General features: G+C 37.9%; 1 protein-coding gene across 2 annotated transcripts in view; it reads right to left on the bottom strand.

Annotated features, from left to right (window-relative positions):
• The window catches only part of ntn1b (netrin 1b), a 65,275-nt gene that overhangs the window by 26,210 nt on the left and 15,284 nt on the right, over positions 1-23,781 (bottom strand). For both annotated transcript variants that reach the window (XM_051888538.1, XM_051888537.1), the window contains exons 3-5: positions 9,716-9,904; positions 3,087-3,236; positions 1,013-1,066 (exon numbers count right to left, since the gene is read on the bottom strand). In XM_051888538.1, the coding sequence (XP_051744498.1) occupies positions 1,013-1,066; positions 3,087-3,236; positions 9,716-9,904 (393 nt within the window). The remainder of the gene's footprint in view (positions 1-1,012; positions 1,067-3,086; positions 3,237-9,715; positions 9,905-23,781) is intronic.

Here is a 23,781-nt window from a genome sequence, read left to right as displayed (position 1 = left end):
AAGTACAAAATAAGAAAGTTAATTGTGAGAAAGTTTAAAATAAAAATTAAAGTTTAAATAAAAATTAATGTATAGTTGTCAGAATTTAAGTGACAGTTGTAAGAAAGTGTCAAAATAAAAAAAAAAATAACATTTATTTTTTACTCTGATATGGAAACTGGCTTTCATAAAAAGGTGCTGCAAATATATATTTTATTATTCTTAGGGTGTATTCACACTAGGCACGGTTGCCTTGAACCAAGCCAGAGCGCGATTTCCCCACCCTCCCCACTCCCCCATTGGCCTGCACTCACATTGCACTTAACGCTCTGTGCCGAAGCACACTTACATCATATATGATGCAACTTTTTTAAGATATTGCCTAATAGATTTATCATTTATGCCGCGCAGCAATTTTCACTTGCACGTATCAGATCCTCGAGGATTATTACGAACTATGACGTTAATGGAGGAATTTTGCAGCTTTACTCGCAAACAACAATTCCTGTTCATCAATAAGGTGAGAACCAGACCCGTTATAAACCCAAATACACTCGAATTAAGTACATGAATTGTAAAGTGTACTATCAAAGTTTGTTTGCCATCATAATGATGACAGTAGCGCACACAAAAGTAGTAGCTGTTCCGTGCTCTGGCACAGTTAGCGCTCACACCGCATACGAACCGCGCTCAAACCCAACCGAACCGTGCTCTGGCCCACCTCTTCCAAGTGGGCCAGGGATGGCTAAACGAGCCGCGCCCGGGCACGGAACGGAGCGATCACACTTGTCAAACGAACCGGGTTTTGGGGGTCAAACGCGCTCGGGCACGGTTCAGAGCGCCTAGTGTGAGTACACCCTTATTATCAATATTATTCCTTTGCAGTGCTCATTTGGGCATTGCAGAGGATTGAATCAAAGCATAAAAACACTAAATAGAGCGTATATAGAGCTTGATGCCACAGAAATGCCAGTAGATTTAAAGTTGTAGCAAATACTTTCCTGAAAGTAGGTTTCTGTTATTTTGAACTCACCTGTGGGCTCTTCTGAACTGCTGTAGGTGGCTGTGGGTGCAGCAACAGGAATTTCTATAACAAACAGGCAAGAACAAACAATCAAAACCTCATGCTGTAATTTTTCTAGGTATTGCTGCTTTCAATAAACATTGCACCTGTTTTTTTTCCATTTACATTAGTTTTTAAGATAAGTTTTATTAGACATATCAGGTTTATTAGACATAACTGATGACATGAAGACGTGGTGGTGTCTAGTTTTAATGCGTTTCCTCTCTGAAGCCCCTTCTTCCTCTTTTAAGCGTTCTGCTGTTAGATATACGCCGATGGGGGATCGAGGCTTGTTAAAATGTGCAGTTGGCAAAATGAGTGATGTCGCAAAAATTTAATATCAGGCTATTAAAACAAAAGCACGTTATATCACAAAATATATGAGAAACCAAATATTTTCCACTCGATTTTTGGGGCTCCCTCTCTCTCTCCAGATTTAACAGCACATTTGTTACCTACCCTGAGAAATTAGGGGAAATCTAGTTTCTAGGGGTTTCATTTGTCTACGTGAGTCCTTGCCAAGCAAATGTGAATGGCTTTGTGTCTACAGTTGCTTTTGTCAGAGGGCCAGATAAATCTTTATTTCGATGTCATCAGTTAGCGCTTAATAGAAGCGGTTCACATTAATAGCCACATATTGTAATGCGCTCCCGGCGAGTATCTTATCGAGAAATGCCAGCTGCTGTGTGGGCCTGTCCTTAATCGCCACAGAGACCGTCTGCTGCCTTGTTGATACTGCCAATAAACATATCACCCATCATGCCCCTGGAGCAGGCGTGAGATTTATGAGTTGAAAGGCCGTCAGCAAGGTTCGGGGCAGACTAGGTCATGTCAGCCAGGGCTTTATGGTCTGTTTGACTTAGCAGAGGGCAATCAGCGAAATGTCCATCCAAGGAAATAATGGAACAAGGGACCGATACGGAAATTAAATGGGCCGGGGCCATGAAATCATGAATAATAATAGGTGTTTATGCAAAATTTCTTTGGAGTATTATTACTGATGTCTCTGTGGGTGGTAATGGGAAAACAACTCATGTTGGACCACATCATTTAGTCCAAGAATAATTTTTGAAGGAAGCTGCATAATAGTAGATTTCTTTCTGCTTTTATAAGAACAATTTTGTGTCATTCTATTATTTATTTGTAGGTCACACTCATTTTTCAAGAGATGCAATAAAATTTAAGATAATTCAGTACTGTTTTTCTGCACATTAGTATGAGAATAGCTTCATATTTATCTATTGTGGTTAATTAAAAAATAGTAAATGTTTTTCAATTTAGATTACCAAAAATATTGTCTGCTTGCATGGTAGGAGGTCTACAATTAATCTTCAGGTACTCTCATAAATATTCATAAATGTTAGCCAAATTAGAACATACAATCTTGATTTTGTTTTGTAATTTATTGATCAGTAATGGTATAACTTTCAAAAAAAAAAAAAAATCAATCAGTTTCCCATAAAAAGGCAACATTTCTATTTAAGTGTCTATTGCATTTTAATGCAGGCTTTCTTATTTCTAATTTTAATTTAATATACTTTAATATACTTGAACTACTCTTTAAATGTTTTAAGTTAGTAAGATTTCTTAATGTTTTTGAAAGAAGTCTCTTATGCTCACCATAGAGTAGAAACAGTAATATTGCAAATTATTATTATTATAATTTAAATAACTTATTTTTATCTAAATATATTTCTGTGATGGCAAAGCTAAATTTTCAGCATCATTACTCCAGTCTTCAGTGTCATTAGAAATCATTCTAATATTTAATCATTTTAATATTTTTGCAGAAACATTTTTTTTTTATTTAAAGTTCAAAAGAACAGCATTTATTTGAAATACGTACAGTATCTTTTGTAACATTAATGCCTTTGTTGTCACTTTTGATCAATGTAATCCATCCTTGCTGAATAATTATTCATTTCTTTAAAAAAAACTTGCTGACCCCAAACTTTTGAATGGTAGTGTAATTACTATAATTAAAACACAATTTTCTATGAAGACACAGAAGGAGAAAGAGAAAAACAAGCCAGATGAATCTTACTGATACAAGGGGCGATAGGTGATCTGCTTTGCTGGTATCCTTTAGCACAGCGGTTGCAGGTAATGCCAGTCACGCCATCTTTGCATGGACACTGTCCAGTCGTCTGGTTACAGGTCTTACCAGCCGCACCAACCGGATGACAATCACAGGCTGAAGAGAAAACAAAACCAGTGGTTACTGATGCCGTACTTTAATGATCTAGTGACTCATATTTGCCTGATTTTACAATACTGTACTGTACTATATATATTAACGCTGCAAATGATCCCTATTTTCAGTGATATATCACTCAAATATATAGAGACCTGCTGAAAATAACTTTCAGCTGAGTAAGGATCGGATGTTGATTCAGTTACCACTCTGTTGAAATCAGTTCAGTTAAAGAACTGTCGACTGATTCAAAATGGTGAACTGGTTTTGAGCTATTCATTCTGTTATGAAAAATGTACCGTTATTCGTTCAGGAATCAGACTACACGTCATGCTGTATGTTTTTGATTCACGTATAAGAACGGGCTCATAAGAGTCATTTGGTCATAAACGAGGCTATATGTTTTTGATTCACTAAAAAGAACCAGCTTATAAGAGTCATTTGTTCGAGAATCAGACTGCAATAGTTGAGCTCTATGTTTTTGATTCAGTAAAAATAATTGGCTGAATCATTTGTTTGGTAATGAGGCTTCACAAGTTGCTTTATATGTTTTGAATCACTAAAAAGAACCGGGTCATAAAGAGTCATTCATTCGTGAATCAAACCACATGGGTTGCGCTATATGTTTTTGATTCAGTAAAAAGAAATGGCTCATAATAGTCATTTGTTCAAGAATGAGGCTACTGGTTGCGCTGTATGTTTTGATTCACTAAAAAGAACTGGCTTACGATTAATTTTTCTGTGAATCGGAATACAATGGTCATGTTACATGTTGTTTTCTCCAGCAAAACAACTCTATAGAAAGACATTTCTCGCCATTATTTAGCAGTTCACCGTCTTTAATTGCATTGCATTCAATACAGACTTCAAACACACATTTGCAACTCAGATAAAATATTATTTCTGTTGCTGTGGAATGGAAGATTTTGCAGCGGGGCAGCACAAGGTTATGCCTGGGTTATGCCCCTTGAAAGTCTGGAATTTTCTTTGCCATATCACAAACCAGAAACTTCAGTTTGAAATTAAGAACAGTTATGGCCCGCACCTGTGTGTGTGCACTAGGTCTGGATCCTGTCCCGAGTGTGTATGTGGATACGGTGGATACCCGCTGTGTGGAGGCAACAGACCTGTCATGCGTCTGTGTATGTGTTAATACTTTTCTCGATCTGACATAGCGCTGTCATTTGCAAAGCCCGAGCACCCTCTGATAGAGTTTCCAATGTAAAGACTCTTGGCAACGAATAACCCTCACAAATAAAGGCTGAATAATGTTCACATTAATGACGGAACGGCGTGTACTTCAAAGGTGCTCTGGCTAAGCTGTTAGTCGAGACGATCACACGGTAAAATGTGAGAATTTCTTTGTGCGCTTACGCTGCCAAACGTTTACCATAAAGCTGCTTGTTTGAAGTCTCCACTAAACTCTTCCCATCAGGCCTTCAGCCGTTTTTATGTAGCCAGGGATTAATTTGGAAATTATATGAAGTGGTCCAGCCGTAGTGAAAGCTAAAGCTCTTGGGACTAAAAAAATTTGATGAATATTAGAAGTCACTTCTTGAATTAGTAACAAAGGCAATTGTTCGTCTCAGATTTATGTGTGCCCTGGAGAAGCTGTACACAGTCTTAGCAGTGCCAGAACAGAAATGGTTGTTCTGAAGAGACGAGTCATTGCGCCGTTAATCATTTGGCTTTTTTTTCTCGGTGTGAGTTTTATGCAGCCTCACAAGTGACTGATCTGGAACGCACTAAATACTGTAGACACTGTTCAAGCGTCTGTCTCTCTGCCTGACGGACGGTCGTCCTATCCATCTGTCTCTCTGTCAGTTGTTCTGTCTATCTATCTGACTATCTCTGTCTGTCTGTCTATCTGTTTGTCTGTTTGTCTGTCTATCAGTCTATCTATCTATCAATCTGTCTGTCTGTCGGTCGGTTTGTCGATCTATCTGTCTGTCTGTCTGTCTGTCTGTCTATCTATTGATCTATCTATCTATCTATCTATCTGTCTGTCTGTCTATCTATCTATCTGTCTGTCTGTCTGTCTGTCTATCTATCTATCTATCTGTCTGTCTGTCTGTCTGTCTGTCTGTCTGTCTGTCTGTCTATCTACCTGCCTGTCTATCTATCTATCTATCTATCTATCTATCTATCTGTCTGTCTGTCTGTCGGTTTGTCAGTCTATCTGTCTATCTATCTGTCTGTCTATCTGTCTATCTACCTGCCTGTCTATCTATCTATCTATCTATCTATCTATCTATCTATCTATCTATCTGTCTGTCTGTCTGTCTGTCTATCTGTCTATCTATCTATCTATCTATCTATCTACCTGCCTGTCTATCTGCCTATCTATCTATCTATCTATCTATCTATCTATCTATCTATCTGTCTGTCTTTCTGTCTGTCTGTCTGTCTATCTATCTGCCTGTCTGTCTGTCTGTCTGTCTATCGTTCTGTCTGTCTATCTATCTGTCGGTCGGTTTGTTTGTTTTCTGAATAGAAGGCACACACTGTAGAAATCATACTTTGAAAACTAAAAACACATTTAAGAACAATGTTTTAGCAGTGCACCAGTTTCATTTGGATTGCTTTCGCTATTCCCCATCACTGATGATTTAGCTGATGTTAATAAATGCTACACAAAGTGGTGGGATGCTTTGAATTTCAATGCCCACTTAACATTCGGTTAAAAGCAGCTACAGTTCTGCACTTAAGCCACCCACCAACCAGCCCACCGCCTGCTGAATTACGACACCGCTCTTACGCCTTCATAGGCGACCCTACAACTCTACAGCACATAATCTAAACCAGAGCTACTAATAATTCAGCAGTAGTAAGAAGAGATGCTGGGGAAATGAGTGTGGGGCAATGCGGCATAGACTGTAAGTTCTCATGGCTGTTGAACTGTTTAAAGGAACTGTTCACCCAAAAAATGTAAATTCTGCCATCATTTGTTCACACTTATGCCGATCCAAATATGACATTTTATTCAGTGAAGCACTAAAGGAAATAGTTTTTAATTTTTTTTTAGCTCACTCATGCAATTGCAAAGAATGGGGACTAAATCTTTTAAACTTCAAAAAGGATGCAAAAACACGATAAAAGTAGTCCAAATGACTTGTGCGCTATATTCTACATCTTAAGTCATAGTTATTCACTAATAGCCCTGCAGAGGGCGGTTAATCACATTGAGTCAGTGAACATGAAAACTGAATTAGTCTGATTCATGAGCTACTTATTTATTTAGACCTATTTTGTGGTATATTCAGATGATTTGAAAAAAATACATTTTCAAGTTTAAATTTTGATTAATTGATCAGCCATAGTCAAAAGGGTTAATAATGATATGAGGGTGAGTAAATAGTGACAGAATTTTTCCTTTAAGCACAAAGATGAGACAGAAAGAAATGGCGTAGTTCTGGTGGGTGACATGGTGTTTACTCTTTACTCGATGAGGGATGAATTTGTTAATCTGGGATATAAAGCATGAGGTGTTCCAGACTGCCACTGACAATGGATCTGGTTTTGGGTATGATTTGTCTTGGTAGGTGCTTTGCCTTCTTGTTATTTACAAGAGATATTCCTTTCTTTTCCAAACGACCCCGTATAGAATTTCCGTAAGCGCTGAACACTGCTGGCACAATGTTGCGTTTTCCATCCAAAATAAGCACAATGAGATGGTTGGCTGACACGAACAATAAATATGGCAGTCCGCTACACTACGTCACGATGTTGAGGAGTTTGTCACCTGACACGAGTGAAGCAATCAGCTCACTGGAACTCTTCAGCATTTCCCGGACAAGCCTCAACTGTACCGGCTAGATTCTGTATGTTAAGGTCATTACAAGAGGTTACTTTTGTAAAATTAGCTTGCCCGTATCCCTCGCATCTGGCCTCCAAGCATCCCATATATAGCCCGAGTAAATGTTTTGGCTGGCAGGGGAAAGCTGTTAAAAACCATTTGTAACCTCCCCTGAATCAAATGCATTCCTCTTGTGATAACACACAGCAATGTCAATGTAACATGGGCAGTGTTTGCCATCCATCACATCTGCACATTAGAACCCGACAGACCGCAAAAATTAAGCTACCCCAGTGATTGGGTTAGCAGCCTCTCATATCAATTATGCTGCGGTTTGTTGAAGCTTTCAGTCTGTCAAACTCGGGGTCCGCTAGAGTCAGATGAGAATACAAGTTATCTTGGCTTGAAGGTGGGAAATATGCAATAGCAAAGAATGTTTTCTGAGTGAATGGACTATGGGAACACATGGGACTGACATTGTGAAATTCATCTGTGGACCAACCGTGGATAAAATCCATGCATTTAAAGCTTTACAGCTGCCTTGGTATGTCTGATTTCGCAAGGCTATGAATGGATTTCATGTTTTATTATATATATATATATATATATATATATATATTTTTTTTTTTTTTATTTTTTTTTTTTTTAAGCATTATATGCACTTCATTGAACTGTATGCCCATCTTTTTTGGTCAATCAGGCTCCATTGCAAAACCTAGTGACTTGTAACGTTCTATATGGGCAGCAGGTGTGTCAGACGAATAATGCTCCTTATGTGAAGTGCATGGGAGATTACACTCAAAACTGATTCCAACCGAGTGTGCAACAATAGCATTAGCATTAGTTTCCAAGATAATTTTGAAATACTCTAATAATCATAGAAACACATTTATATTTTTGGCATTAAAATGTTATTTACAACCTCTCATTTATCTATATTGAATGATTCTTATCACTAAGCATTTCACAATGCATTGCTTTGTTTGCAAAGGACATGCAGTGCTGACTTATAATTTGGCCAAAATAAGACATAATCATGCTGCCTACTGTACCTTAATTCACATCGGGAGTGCACCCATGATGCTTTAAAATGCTGCCTACTTAGGCAGCTCACTATGTTTTTGAATAGAATCTTAAAGACTATCTGACCTCTAAGTGTGAACATGAGGTCTAGAACATGTGCGTAATCTCTGGTGCCTTTACATTTATTTTTCTTTTACGGGTGAGTGAATAATTGGCTTGTTTCACTATTATTGTCAATATGCTCTGTTGTCCCAAATTCCATGGCAGTCCTCCTTGTCTTGCCTGTGCTCATTTTCCAGGGAAACTTCAAAGTACAAACACTGTCTTATTCTAATCTCTTTCAGCTCAAAGTCATTAGTCTCCTGTAAATCATGAAGCAATTAAATAAAAGGTAATATAAAAGCACCTGGGGCATATTTCAATATTTGTGGAATTGAAGGACATTTTGAATCCAAACCCAAATTTAAGGCTTTTTATTAGACTAAGTTATGTAGTTGATCCTCAAAATAATTGTTTTTATAAATTAGATGATTTATGATTTACTTAATTATATAAATTCATCTGGATAAAACGAAAATTACTGGCTTAATAATTGTTCTCAGTAATAATACATTGTTTACCCAATTTGCTTATCCAGTAAATGCAAAATGTCTTAAGTCACTTTGGATAAAAGCATCTGCTAATTGATTAAATGTAAATGTACTGTATATAAATAGACCTTAATAACAATGACCATCTACAACCCTCATTAAAGTGTTTGTATGTGTGTGTGGACACACACACACCTGGGGCAGTGGGCAGTTATTTTGCTGCAGCGCCCGGGGAGCAATTGGGGGTTAGGTGCTTTGTCACCTGAGAAGCACCTCAGTCATTTCCTGCAAATATTGAGACTCAAACCCGCAACCTTCGGGTTACCAGTCTGACTCTCAAATCATTAGGCCATGACTGTGTTCTGACTGTCCTACTGTGCAGCACATTAAGTCAAAAGAAAAGGTGTTTCTGTGCTGGATCCTTTACTGGGAACCGATAATAACTCACTCCCTCTAAACATTTACTCTTTGAATTCTTGCACCCGGGAACAATACAAATCTGCATGACTATGACTAAAAGTTTGCTAAGAAGTATTTCTTACTAAACCAAGGCAGTATTTGACTCTGGTTAAGTGTATCCATAGCAGACTGATTGGAGTGGCCTTGGACCACAACATGCCCAGTGCATTATGGGTGTTGAAGTTTTCCTACATATTTGGCAACTTTTTTTTCTCTCCGTTTTCTCTAGTCAGGTAGCACCAATTTTTATTTTTTATTTTTTAAATCACCTTTCTACTGTATAGGCAGCCAAATTTGATTGAAAGCCTATTTTGCCAGTGGTGAAATACCCCTTTAAGTGCAGATGAGCTTTTAACATCACCATACAACAAAAAACAAATAGTGATTAGAAAAACAAGAGCGCAAATATAGTCAGACAGCAAATCATCAATCCAATAACAGTTACCACATCATTTATTCACGCTGTGAACTCTCAAAATGCTCAATCAACAGCACTGGAATGTTTTGTTCTCTTTTAAGCTGTTTTGGGCTAGTTGGGACAAAATTTGGGGAAATATTAATGTTTTATCTAGATTTAAAGCAAATTTTTTGCAGTGTAAATGACTGCTTACCTTTGCATGATCGTCTGTGTGAGATGGCCTTGGTCATGTCTCTGTAGTAGCCCTCTTTACAGTAGTGGCAGTGTCGTCCGGCTGTGTTGTGTCTGCAGTTGAGACAGACTCCTCCACTTCTGCGGCCCGACAGCTTATACAGCTCCATGTTGAAGCGGCAGCGGCGGGCATGAAGATTACAGTGACAGGCTTTGGAAGAGATGGACATTGGGAAGACAAAACGAGAGATACAGTATGTTAAGTGCCAGTTGTTGAATTCTCAGAAATACATTACCTTGTTTGTTTCTGTTTAAAAACATTTTTCATGTACCTTTTGAGAGCTTTAACTGAGAGGAAATTGCCCTAGTAAAGGGCAAATGAGATCACATTCTCACATTTTTACAAATGCTTATCTGTAAAATACCCATGATGACGTACATTTTCACCATCACAGAGTATCATATATTATATAGTATCATACAATTGCTTTATTGGTGTTGTATTCTTCAGGCAATGTGGAATCTGAATCTGATGTGACGTGAAATGATTTAGGCAGTGTTTTCTGTCCCCTGGTGATCATAGAAGACCCTTAACACAGTGAGAGAGAGTGGAGGCCAGAATCATTTAGACATTTGACTAGTATCCTGAGAGAGCTTTATTACTTTAATGACATCATTGGATCTCTGGGCTTCCGTCCATTTACAACGTTTCATTAAAAGACAATGGCTTCATAAAACTACTCGCTCCAGATCCTGCACAAACACACACCTGCCCATGGCTTTGACCTCTAACCTTTACTGGCAAATGGAGTTCAAGCTTCATCTATCTACAGGGGTTGGACAATGAAACTGAAACACTGGCCAATATAGTGTTGGAGGTTTCACAACTATATATATACGCACAGCCTGGTGGCCAATCTTCAGTGATTGCACATTCAATCAGTAAGAGCAGAGTGTGAAGGTTGAATTAACAGAGCAACAGCACAGCTGTACATAAAATATTGCAATACACACAACATAATGAGAGATATATCAGAGTTCAGAAGAGGAAAAATTGTTGGTGCAAGTCTTGCTGCCTCATCTGTGGCTTTAGTTTGGCTTTAGATAAAACTACTAGAGGATATAGCGCTGGAATATCATTACCACAAACAATCCTGAGTACTTGTGGTGTGATCCGAACCACTGTTTTGACACGCTGCTCACTTCAACTAGAAACAGTAAAATGGTGCTGGGGTCCAGATGCGGACTGCGGTCCGCCATTTGAATATCAGTGGTTTATAACCCGAATTCCAGAAATTTTGGGACGTATTTTAAATTTGAAAACTAAAAGAGTTTCAAATCACATGAGCCAATATTTTATTCACAATAGAACATAGATAACATAACAAATGTTTAAACTGAGAAATTTTACACTTTTATCCACAAAATGAGCTCATTTCAAATTTGATGCCTGCTACAGGTCTCAAAATAGTTGGGACGGGGGCATGTTTACCATGGTGTAGCATCTCCTATTATTTTCAAAACAGTGTGAAGACGTCTGGGCATCAAGGTTATGAGTTTCTGGAGTTTTGGTGTTGAAATTTGGTCCCATTCTTGCCTGATATAGGTTTCCAGCTGCTGAAGAGTTCGTGGTCGTCTTTGATGTATTTTTCTCTATAGGTGAAAGATCTGGACTGCAGACAGGCCAATTCAGCACCCGGACTCTTCTACGACGAAGCCATGCTGTTGTAATAGCTGCAGTATGTGGTTTTGCATTGTCCTGCTGAAATACACAAGGCCTTCCCTGAAATAGATGTCATCTGAAGGGGAGCATATGTTGCTCTAAAACCTTTATATACCTTTCAGCATTCATAGTGCCTTCCAAAACATGCAAGCTGCCCATACTGTATGCACTTATGCACCCCCATACCATCAGAGATGCTGGCTTTTGAACTGAATGCTGATAACACGCTGGAAGTTCTCCCTCCTCTTTAGCCCGGAGGACACGGCGTCCGTGATTTCCAACAAGAATGTCAAATTTGGACTCGTCTGACCATGGAACACTTTTCCACTTTGAAACAGTCCGTTTTAAATGAGCCTTGGCCCACAGGACATGACAGCGTTTCTGGACTATGTTCACATATGGCTTCCTTTTTGCATGATAGAGCTTTAGTTGGCATCTGCAGATGGCACGACGGATTGTGTTTACTGACAGTGGTTTCTGGAAGTATTCCTGGGCCCATTTAGTAATGTCATTGACACAATCATGCCGATGAGTGATGCAGTGTCATCTGAGGGCCCGAAGACTACAGGCATCCAATAAAGGTCTTCGCCCTTGTCCCTTACGCACAGAGATTTCTCCAGTTTCTCTGAATCTTTTGATGATGTTATGCACTGTAGATGATGAGATTTGCAAAGCCTGTGCAATTTGACGTTGAGGAACAACAATCTTTTTGCACACTCTTTCACATATTGGAGAGCCTCTTTCCATCTTTACTTCTGAGAGACTCTGCCTCTCTAAAGCCGGGTGCACACTGTGCGATTTATAATAGTCCTTTACGATTGTTGCTTGTCAGACTGTACGAACATGATCCTCATGTCACACTGTGGGATCTCAGATGTCATTTATGTCAGACAGTACGACAGTCAAGACGCATTAAAAACGGATGCGCGCATGAAAACTTGTCCGGAGTTTTACATCATCAACCCACACACATTCAGTGACAGTGAGCTGCATTACACACGGGACTGAAATGGTGGCTAACAAAGAAATCTCTACCGTTAATTTTGATAATGGCTTGTCTTGAAAAACGAAGACAATTTGACATTCATTGTAGTAGAAGTCACACTGCAGGACTGTGTGCCAAATCTTCTGACACTGCCAGAATTTCGCTGGAGGTAAAATTTGATCGCAACAGTCATTAATCGGCTGTAGGTGAACATGTCAAACTAGCGATTAAAGACTACAGATTTTAGGCTAGGATTATAGGAATCTTTTAGGATTTGCAAAATTTGTCTCAGACAACCTAATCATGGCCAAAATCGCACAGTGTGCACCAGCCTTAAGACATCCCTTTTATAGCTAATCATGTGTTACAGACCTGATATCAATTAACTTAATTAGTTGCTAGATGTTCTCCCAGCTGAATCTTTTCAAAATTTCTTGCTTTTTCAGCCATTTGTTGGCCCCGTTGCTCATTGTTGTTGCTCATTTAGTGGATAAAAGTGTAAAATTTCTCCGTTTAAACATTTGTTATGTTATCTATGTTCTATTGTGAATAAAACATTGGCTCATGTAATTTGAAAGTCACAATAAAATCTTTACTGTTTAAATTGTGTTTACTGAACTGTTTTGAATCTAATTTGTATTGTGATCGAGAACAACAACCACAAAAGAGAAGCCATATTCGTACTGCTACACAGATACTGCAGCCACCCTCACACCTGCTGAGTGTGACTAAATAGGGACATGGACTGTCACTCACACATACACAGAAAAGAGGTGCTAAGGCAGCTGTCATGTTTTATTCTGCCGACACCTATGACACTTCAACCACTCAGCACAGTGATAACATACCAGGCCTTGACTACCTCTCTCTCTTTTACACACTATCTTCCAAGCTACTTCTAATAGCGACAATACTAGGAAGCACATTTAAAGAATAACTATGTGCTCATACTTAGTCAAGTCAGTTTGAATTGAGGCCTCCATGTTGACTTGTTATTTTTTGTGACTTTCTCAGCTGGAAAAACACAACACAAATTGATATTGTAACAGTATGAGAACTTGAGAATTGAAATTAATTGCTCTCCTTGCACCAGCTCCAGGCACTTTCTCTTTCCATTTTTCACAGTTCTCTGAAAAGAATGAACATGTTTTTCCATTATTAAACTCCAATTCATTATGATTTTATCTGTGCCAAAAATTTGTCCTCACACTCATCAGATATGTATTTGTGTAATGTTTGTCAAAAAATTGTTTGCACATTAATGCACATTGCTTTCTTTTACTCTGTTCTCTTCTGATAGGATCACAATATCATTACAAATACAGTATGTCACAATGTCAATTAATCAGACATTCAGGGGATGATTTATTATTGATTTCCTAAACTAGTTGGAAATGGAAAAAAGTCTGTTACATTTGTCATTCATCCAGGCACACCGAGCTTCTTTTTGCATGTGAAAGACATTCAGCCAAGCATGGCTCCATTATTCACAACAGAGACCAGCTCCTCTCACTACGGAAGCCTTGCAGGGTTTTTGGGTGAGTGACTGGTAATCCTCAGAGAACTGAAAATCTGAAGCAAGAGGTGTAGAAATGGGGCAAATTATCAGGCTAAACTCAGATGGTATAAACATGGTTAAATGAACTGAATCCTGCCATTAATGTTACCACTGAGTGCTTCCAAATGGTGCATGTGGACCAAAGAGGGCGGATAAATTGGTTAAAAAAAGATGGGCCATCGGTGTTTGCACATGCTTTTAAGAAGTGCCCAGAGTTATGTGTGTGTGTGTGTGTGTGTGTGTGTATATATATATATATATATATATATATATATATATATATATGTGTGTGTGTGTGTGTGTGTGTGTGTACTATATACTAAATACCCCTTACTGTACATTTTACAACATAACACTACACCAGCTGCTTTAAGAGCTTAAACTACTGCTCATTTCCACAGCATTAGGTTTTTTTCCCCATATGATGGAAAGTAGCAGAGGTTCCAGGAGAATGACTGTACGATAATGAATCATATTTATCTATCTGGACTGCTTTTGATGGGCTTAGATAAATTTAAGCTCATAGGAAAAAGAGAGACACTCATGAGTCACTCATAATCTAAGTGAAGTGACTTATATGATCATTGATATCATAAATTGTCCTGTGTGAGAGTTGAGAATAAGTATTTATATGGAAAGGAATGGATGACAGTAGGTCGGTGTTGCCAATTTAGCGACTTTGTCACTAGATTAGCGCCTTTTCACACTTTCAGCGCCTTTTCCCCCATTTTTTTTCCGTTGTCTGACAGAAAATATGTAAATGAGAACAGCTTTATTGGACATTCGCCTATATATTAATATTAAAATACAGTATGTGAGCACGGATTAGGGGAGAAAACAGATGTAACGTGGCGACAGTGTTGGCATATCACATCACATTTAGCGATTTTTTGAGCAGGCTTTATGTACTTTCCGTTGAAAAAAGTTGTATGTGCTCTCTTGCTATTTTCATTCTGTCAGAAATAATAGTCAACAGTTCTGTTTGATGTAGTTATAAAAACACATAATTGGAGCTTTTGGGGTAAAATTAGCCCTAGGTTTGCCAGATAGAAATGCACACTACTAACTTACTGTGCCTAGATCTGCTGTTTTTCCAGAAGCAAGCTAGTTTTTCCAATGATTGGCGGTGTTACACAACCAAACAATACATTGTTTTTTTAAATGCCTAAGCTGAGGGAATAATCAAACACTCACCTCAACGGTCCTCTCTCCCTTTCTCTCATACTGTCTGACTCTGTACCGCTGGAAAGTTTGAATCATTCTAGTGAATCGATTAATCCTGAAAGAATCTCTTTGCGCTGTATGATTCATTCTACTGAATCGGTATATTCTAAATCCTCTCTTTCTCTCATACTCACCATTGAAAAGTCCAATTAATTTTAGTGAATCGGTTCATTCGGCCGTTTCAGGTACTGTAATTTAAATTTGTTTTTTTTGTTTTTTAGAAAAAAAAATTAGTTTTCCGTGTAAATTAGGGTGTATTTGTTGTGTTTTTGGAGTTAGCAAAAAAGAAAAAAAAAACAGCTCTGATTAAATTATGAAATATATAATTGGATTCTTATGTTTTTTATTTATAAAAACATATTGCCCCTTTGATTAACCTTTTTTTTTTAGAAATTGAAAAAAGTTTCAGAGGTCACTGTTATAATTTCTCTATTCAATGATTAAAGAACTCTGATAAAAATGCAGATCCTCTCACAAACAAAATACTCTACTTCAAACAGGTTTGCTGCTTCTCATTTTTAAAAATCTTTCCTCTCCCGCGTGGCCATCTGGAAGAGCCTCTGTTCGCCCAAGTGTGCTGTGATGTAATGACGGGTGAGAATTAAGGGGGCGTTTCCGTTATGGGCCTCTGTAATCGTTTGCCAGCACCAATTAGCAGGGCAATCGGACCTCCCTGCTTTTTTGTTTGTGTAACTGCTTGCCACAGTTGCCTAGTGAAAGTGATATACAATGTCTCAACAAATACGATCTGACCAAATAAAACCACAGTGTGCAGTTAACTAGCAAAAGAAAACAAAGAGCTTATTCTGCCACTAACAGGCTGTGAAATTGCTACTGCATTTATCACAAATCGGTATGATGTTGCACGTTTAAAGCAAAAGTTGATGTGGCCTTTGAATGGCATCATCATTAAACCTGCTTAAATATTATTGTATTACAAAGTGTATCGGTACCCAGCCTACTACTTCATCTACTGTGATGTTTAATGAATTGAAAAGCCAAAAAGACAGTAAAATGCATCTTTATCTTAGCAATCAGCATATGCACACATGCCAATAGCAATAACAAAGTTGTAAGACAACATTACTGTTTTAGACTTAGTCACAATAATTCCTAAAGTTGCTTCTGGAGGTCAAGAGCCTCTTAAGGTGTTGAATCTTGGGACAACTCAGTGCAAAATAAAGATTTGACACCAAGGGCCTGTACAATTGTATAATTATCCAATAAGTAATGTCCACAGACATTTTGGGGGACAGGTGTTCAAGTGAGAAAAAAGGGCACCCCTCTCATAATTACAATAAAAATACATAAAATGAAGTTAGTTACATACTAAACATGTATTTTGTTGGAAATGGTAAAAGAGCATAATCAATGTTGTTCATTACTGACAGAAATGATTATTTATTATTACTGTTATTATACTATTACAATTTTAAAAATCTTTTTTTTTTTCACTGCAGTTACAGTTTCAGGAATAATGTTATGAAATTAGAGTTTAAAATGTAAAATTTTTAATTTAGAAATATGAAATGAAAAAATGAAATGATACTTTTCTGTATATGATACTTTTATATGAAACTGAAACTGCCAGTAGGTGGCAGCAAGTCTAAATATGTGTGTCAAAGAATTCACTGATTCATTCATGAACAAAACACCACTCAGGGCAGTGTTGCCAAGTCCGTGGTTTTTCCGTGGAATTGGGCTACTTTAATACTGTTGCCATGGGTTGAAGCAGCCCCAAATAACGTGATATTTAGCCCCTGGAATGCGAATTTTACCAGGGGAACCCCACCAAAAACGTGGATTTTACTCCTCAGAGCGCGATTTTTACCGGGGGACCCCCCGAAACACGATTGGGCTAGGTTTGGCTAGTTTTGAGTAGCAATTGGGCAGGTTTTCTTGTGAAAACCTGGCAACCCTGACTCAGGGAGACGCAACTGTTTTGCTTTGTTCAGAAATGAAATAGAGCAAAAACAGTCAAAATTGACATTACTGTTTATTTACATTACTTTAAAATTTTAAATTAATATAAACTTATTGTTCATTGAACTGTTGAATGAAAATGAAAATCTTAAAAGTAAATTTGCTACCTGTGCTGATATTCGGAAAAACAGCACTTTTGCTTGTGTGATATTGCTTAAATACATCACATGATATAAACATAAAAGACAAAGTCTCATATAGGAAAAATTCATATCTTGAATTTTGGTGGCATTTTTGTCAATTTTGGTGTGCCATTTTCGACCCTGCTCAATGCTATTTTATGCTAACGCCAGACACGCTTTTTTGTTGTAAAGCTTAAAGACACAATATGTAATTTTTCACTGCTAGAGGTTGCCTATTCAAAACAAAGTCATAGCTTGATGACGCCGAGATTGAATGCGGAATCATGGGAGATGTCGTCTTCCCTTCACAGCTGGTGGAAAAGAATCCGACGGGACACGGGCAGAAATCATGGTCATGGATGAGATTATTAACATTACTGTAGTATGAAGCAGAGCAGGACCAAGTGCTGTTAGAGCTGAACGAGGCCGCTGGAGCGACTGCTAATGAGAGACGAGCACGACACACGCCTCAAGAGCAGTGGAGCTTTTATTATGCCGCAGTCGCCGCTTCCGCTTCTTCCGGTCAAGCGTATGTAAATGTATGAGGTAAAGCAGTGTTGGTTAATGTCTATAAATGTATCCAAACAGTTGTTCCCTTGTCAAATAGAACATATAATATATTAAAGCATCTTTGGTGTCTCCATGGTTTCTACAAAATAAAATTGAGGGTAACGCAGGTGTGATGTCATTGATAGGCGACGCATATCGTATTCTTGTGTGCCAGTGATCTTATTCTTATTCTTGACGCATATCTTATTTCTCTGGATTTAAACTTTCTTGGAAACATCTGAGATAATGTACGTACACAAGTCAACAAAGTATATTATAACACTGTTCTAGTGGTTTTTGGACATTTTAATCCTAAAATCTTACATATTGTGCCTTTAATGTAAGGCTCTATGTAGATATTGTGATAGTGGTTTAATTTGACACTATCGTTACATGACTGTCACCAGTGAATGCTGCTCTGCTTGATTTGCGTGGCGGTTATGACAAGGGATGTAGAAGAGAGGCAGGGTCACGTATGGTCTTGCAGAATTAGATCTTAATGCAGTTTTTGGGCACACACTTAACTGAGAATTGATGCCTGGGGCCAAATTAAAAACAAACAAACAAACAAACAAAACTAAACATATAAAATTTAAATGCTCTTATGACTTAGAAAAGGGCACTTATCTAGTCAGAGACCAAAAGGGAAGGTGCTTGAGCACTACTTGGGGTCTATCTGTGCACATGGCTGATGCACATTTCTTTAATGATAAATATCGCTAGTGCATTGTGCCAATGATAACAACATGTAATGGATAATAACACATAATAGCCAGAATATCTCTGGCCATTTCTCCTGTTTAGAGTGCTGGAATTGGCCCAGGTTATCCCGTAAGGAATCCGGCTGGTACCATTGCTACGCTCTACTCTCAGAGGGAAGCGGTCCAACTGTTCTCAGAAACGTAACTTGTTTCTCATGGCCTGTGTATCTTCATGTCACACTCTATTGACTCCTTGTAGAACCCCTGTGCTGTGTTATTAAACCTCTAGGAGGCTTATTGAATCAAAATGGCAGTGAATATACGAGCCCTTACAGTAACCGTGACTTGACTGCTTGGGCGGGCGGCACTGGAAAACATTGGCCCATAAAAATTTCCAATTAAATCACTGGCTGACACATTAGTCGTGCTAATATTTCAGGGCTTCTGAGCAGATTGTGAAAATAAACAAAATAGGTTGATGTGTCGGCATGTTCTGTTAAGGAGAGTATGTTTCTTTTTGGAATATAATCACAGGAGAAATGTGCCAGGGTGAAACCCATCGCACCACGCTGACTTATTGCATCAGCGAATCATTGCGCGGCTTGTTAGTCATTTGATTTATCTCAGAGTTTTGCCTGTTTGTTTTCATAAACGCAACACACCCATTGAGTAATTGGTGATTAATTTGCAGCACTTTAATTTTTCTTTACATGTACAGTGTTAAGAGTGTGAGAGCAGCTGTAAATCTCAGGGAACAGTCAACCTGCCAACGGAGCTGTTGCACTGTAACTTTGCAGCAAGAGGAAACTTAGGAAACTTCAGAAGCTTTTCCAATTCAAATGAAAGCATCCTGTCCAATTAAGACATCTAACATCAAGGAAAATAGAAATCTTGCAGGGTCCATACCCAAGATTTAACATGTCTAATTGGACTTTTACTGGTGTTCCTGTAGCTTAACTAGTATAGCATGACGCTAACAAAACCAAGTTCATGGGGTTGATTCCCAGAAAGTGCTTGAGCAAGGTTGTGCGCCATTCAGAATTGAATTGAGAATGTTTTGAGGTAGCAAAAGGGATGAGGAATTGTAATTAGAATGAGAAATTCTGAAATTAAAAACTGCCATTTGTTATTAGAAAAGATGATCAAGACAAACTGTGAATGTTGGCTTGATAAAGCCTTGTTTAAAAGTGTTGAAAAAAATGATACTTTTATGTATATAATACTTTTATATGAAACTGAAACCGCAAGTAGGTGGCGGCAAGACTAAATATGAGTCAAAGAATCATTCATTCACTGATTCATTCAAACCAGCTGATTCATTCACGAACAAAACACCAACAAAACGCAAGTGTTCATGAAATAGAGCAAAAACAGTCAAAATTGACTTTATTGTTTAAAATTTTAAATGATATCAACTTATTGTTCATTGAACTGTTGTATGAAAATGAAAATATTAAAAATACATTTGTGACCGTGCTGATATTCGGGAAAACAGCACTTTTGCTTGTGTGATATTGCTTAACTTTATCACATGATATAAACATAAAAGACGAAATCTCATACAGGGAAAATTCATATCTTGAATTTTTTCTTATTCTACGCCAACGCCAGACTCGTGTTTTTGTTGTAAAGCCTAATATAGGGCTATTGCCTATTAGGCTGGCTCTACGTTGATATTGTAATAGTGGTTTAATTTGACACCATCATTACCTTGCTGTTTTATTTCAATTCATTTTGCAGAATTTGTTGTGGTACGGAGAAAACCTACAGTTTGGATTAAAATTGTCCGCCAAACACGTAAATGATTTGCCAGGAATCAATTATTTACACTTATTCATTTAGCAGATGCTTTAATTCAAAGCATGGATTTTATGAATTATAGTATAATTCTATTTACATACATAAGGAAAAACTGAATAAGCACATTAGCACATTCACAACTCTGCTACACCTACAGATGTCACAAATTTAGGGCATAAATGCTTTTTACATGACAAAACGTTGGCATTTGCATAAAATTGCATTTGTTGCATTGCCAACAGTCTTGAAATAAATCTACTTGAATTGGAAATCTAAATTTCTGATTGGCAAGTACAATGTATTTGAGACTGTGACTGTTCTCCCAATTTGTTCTCCCAATTTATGCATTTGGCAGATTGGCTTTTATTTCAAGATACATATTTTATCTTTATACTCACTGTATACACTTCCAGGGAATTCAACCCATTGTGTTGTTGGTATTCTATCAAGATGAGTTACAGGAACACTTTATGATCCAGCATAAACATTATCCCAGTTTTTTCTATTCAACATAAGTTTTGCTCTAATTTCTCACTGTTTTAAAGACTGTTCTACTTTGTATTTACTGTATTACCCTGAGTAAATGTTCCTTCAGTCATTCAGTAAACTTCAATAAAATATCTCATGTTGTCTCACAGTTGAAAGCTGAAGACAAGTGGAATTGGTGGAATGGAAAAACTTCTAGATTGGAGCTGAGTGCAAAAGATAAAGACATTTGTAGCAGCACTGGACACCAGACGCTGAAGAATTTGGCAGGACTGGATAGGCTTCCCCATGGAACATAAATCAGTTTGAAAGAGGGGGACCGCAATGTGAGCACTTCCCATCTTTTTGGCATTCCCTCTGTTTTTCGAGCCCATGTAAATCATCCTCAAGACAGGCCCGGGCTGCAGATGTGTGGCCCATCGGTTCCACCACAGCCGGAGTCTGGGGTCCAAATCCCAAATGATCCGTAAATAGGAATCTCCCTCGGATCACGCCGTGATGTGGCATGGGACGGAGGGATTGTGCTTTTCCACTGCAGGTGTCGTCACTCTGGTCTCATTGTCTCTCACCAGCTGAGATTTACAGCCCTTGAACGGCACTAAGAAGCCTCATTGACGCTGCGTTACTGGAATGCAGCTCCACGCTGAGGAAAGGCCTCCGTGACGAGCTTTACAAGGTGTACAGTTGATGTGGGTGATTGAAAGGCAATGAATGACAACAGTGTGCTTATCTCAGTGGTGTTAGTGGCAAGTTGTAGTGTGAATTCAGAAGGGATACAGGCAGTGAAAGTGATTTTACTAAATACTACATGTTCCTGGATCAACATCTGAAACAACGTTCCAAACAACCAACCAGATTTGAGGGACAAGTTTATGTAAAGTTTATGCTTACAACCAAGGTTAGGTGCTTCAACATCAGTGCTATTCACCTATCATTTCCTTCTGATTTTTGGGGTAAGTTATGGGTAAGGTTAGGTTTAGGGATAGGGTTAGGACTAAATGTTCAGACAGGAATGTTGTTCCAGGATCAACAAAATATGTTGATCTGGGAGCATGTCTTACTTGACAAAATCACGGTGACCGCATTCAGGCCTATCAAGAATTGTTTTTGTCAGTACTGGATATTTATCAACTTATAATGGATATTTAATAATAATGGATATTTGTGGTTGCTCATTTGCTAACTATTTTAATTGCAACTACTCAACATTTTCACCAACTTCATCTCAAAATCAGGTCTAACAGTCGTCCATATTTCATACTGCACAATATAATATGTGACCCTGGACCACAAAACCAGCCACAAGGGTCAGTTTATTTTTTGAAATTGAGATTTCCATTTTTGTCATCTGAAAGCTGAATAAATAAGCTTTACACTGATGTATGGTTTGTTATGATATGACAATATTTGGCCAAGATACAACTTTTTGAATATCTGGAATCTGAGGGTGCAAAAAAATCAAAATATTGAGAAAATCGCCTTTAAAGTTGTCCAAATGAAGCAATGCACACAAAAATAAACTTTTTATATATTTACGGTAGGAAATTTACAAAATATCTTCATGGAACATGATCTTTACTTAATATTCTAATGATTTTTTGCATAAAAGAAAAATCAATCATTTTGACCCATACAATGTATTGTTGGATATTGCTACAAATATACCCTTTGATATTGGTGTATCCCTATAGAATTCACAAAATGGCTTATTTGAATATGCTTTACTTATGCTTTAAATTTTATTATGTTTAAATCCATTCCACCTGTTTTGCTCCAAAATCTGTTCAGAATATGCAGAAAAAGTCTGGAGATTTTAATGTCTCAGTGCACAAGAATGTCTTAAAGGGGTCATATCATGTGGAATCAAATTTTCCTTGATCTGTTAAGATTTAAAAAAAAAAAAAAAAAAAAAAAAAAAAGAGAGAGAGAGTTTAATGGAATTTGAAAACTTAATGTAATTTCAGAACTCAAAACATCCTCTTAAGTGGAAAAAGTCTTTTGAGGCTAGAATCTGCAAAAAAAAAAGTCTTGTTCCAAACATTATAAGTGGAACTCTAAATGAAAAAAATGACATGATATGACCCCTTTAATAAGATCTTAGCGATTTGTATTACAGCACGCCAGTGATATGTTTTTAACATTTAACATTTTTTTAAGCGTAACCCTAACCCATAACACAGAACAATACTAGGAGATGTACATATCTACAAGCCAAACCCAAGTAAAGACAGCAGGCGAAGAATATGAAGGTGTTTCTAGAGCTACTAATTAAAAGTTTGCCTGAGGAACAGACAGCAGTAGCCCGCTGTCAGTCAGACTCAATTATAGAAGCACCAAGAAAATGAGATGAAACTCTGAAGGATGGAGGTGTATTTTCTGTAGATGCCACAGCGGGCTGAACCTCAACCAATCTGCCACACGCTCTAGCTGCAGTTACCCCACCGCGGACAAGACGCAGAGTAGCAGAGCTGTAAATTACAAACTCCAGGAGACCATTCATCCTAACTGTGGTTTGACTGTTTTGTTGCAGGCGTGTCGTACATAACAAAACAAACTCCTCCTGACATGTGTTGAATTGTTTGAGCTAAATACACGCAGTACCAGCACTTCTATATTTTAATCTGAAAAAATATTTAATCAAAAATCCTAAGTCTGATCACTTCTAAAAGCCACATGTTTTCAAATTGCACCATTATTTGTTATAATATGAAATGACAACTGTGTAAAGAAAGCCTATGGCGCACTGTGCCACATACAGTACACTTTATAATGAAACACACTTGTAGCTAGGTGGCTTCCAGCAACTGGGTGGGAAAGGAAGAGGGAAAGAACTTCCTGCTATGAGCCAGAAGTGTGTTGTCCCAGGAAACACACTGAAGCCAATTACATCCTGAGCAAGAGAGCACACACAATGCTCTGACCTGCGCAACTGTTTGTCTGGTAACCCTTGGCAACAC

Source organism: Ctenopharyngodon idella, chromosome 3, assembly GCF_019924925.1.
Source record: "Ctenopharyngodon idella isolate HZGC_01 chromosome 3, HZGC01, whole genome shotgun sequence".
NCBI classification, from domain to species: Eukaryota; Metazoa; Chordata; class Actinopteri; order Cypriniformes; family Xenocyprididae; genus Ctenopharyngodon; species Ctenopharyngodon idella.
The sequence above is the reverse complement of the archived record's forward strand: the minus strand, read 5'-3'. Positions and strand labels throughout refer to the sequence as shown.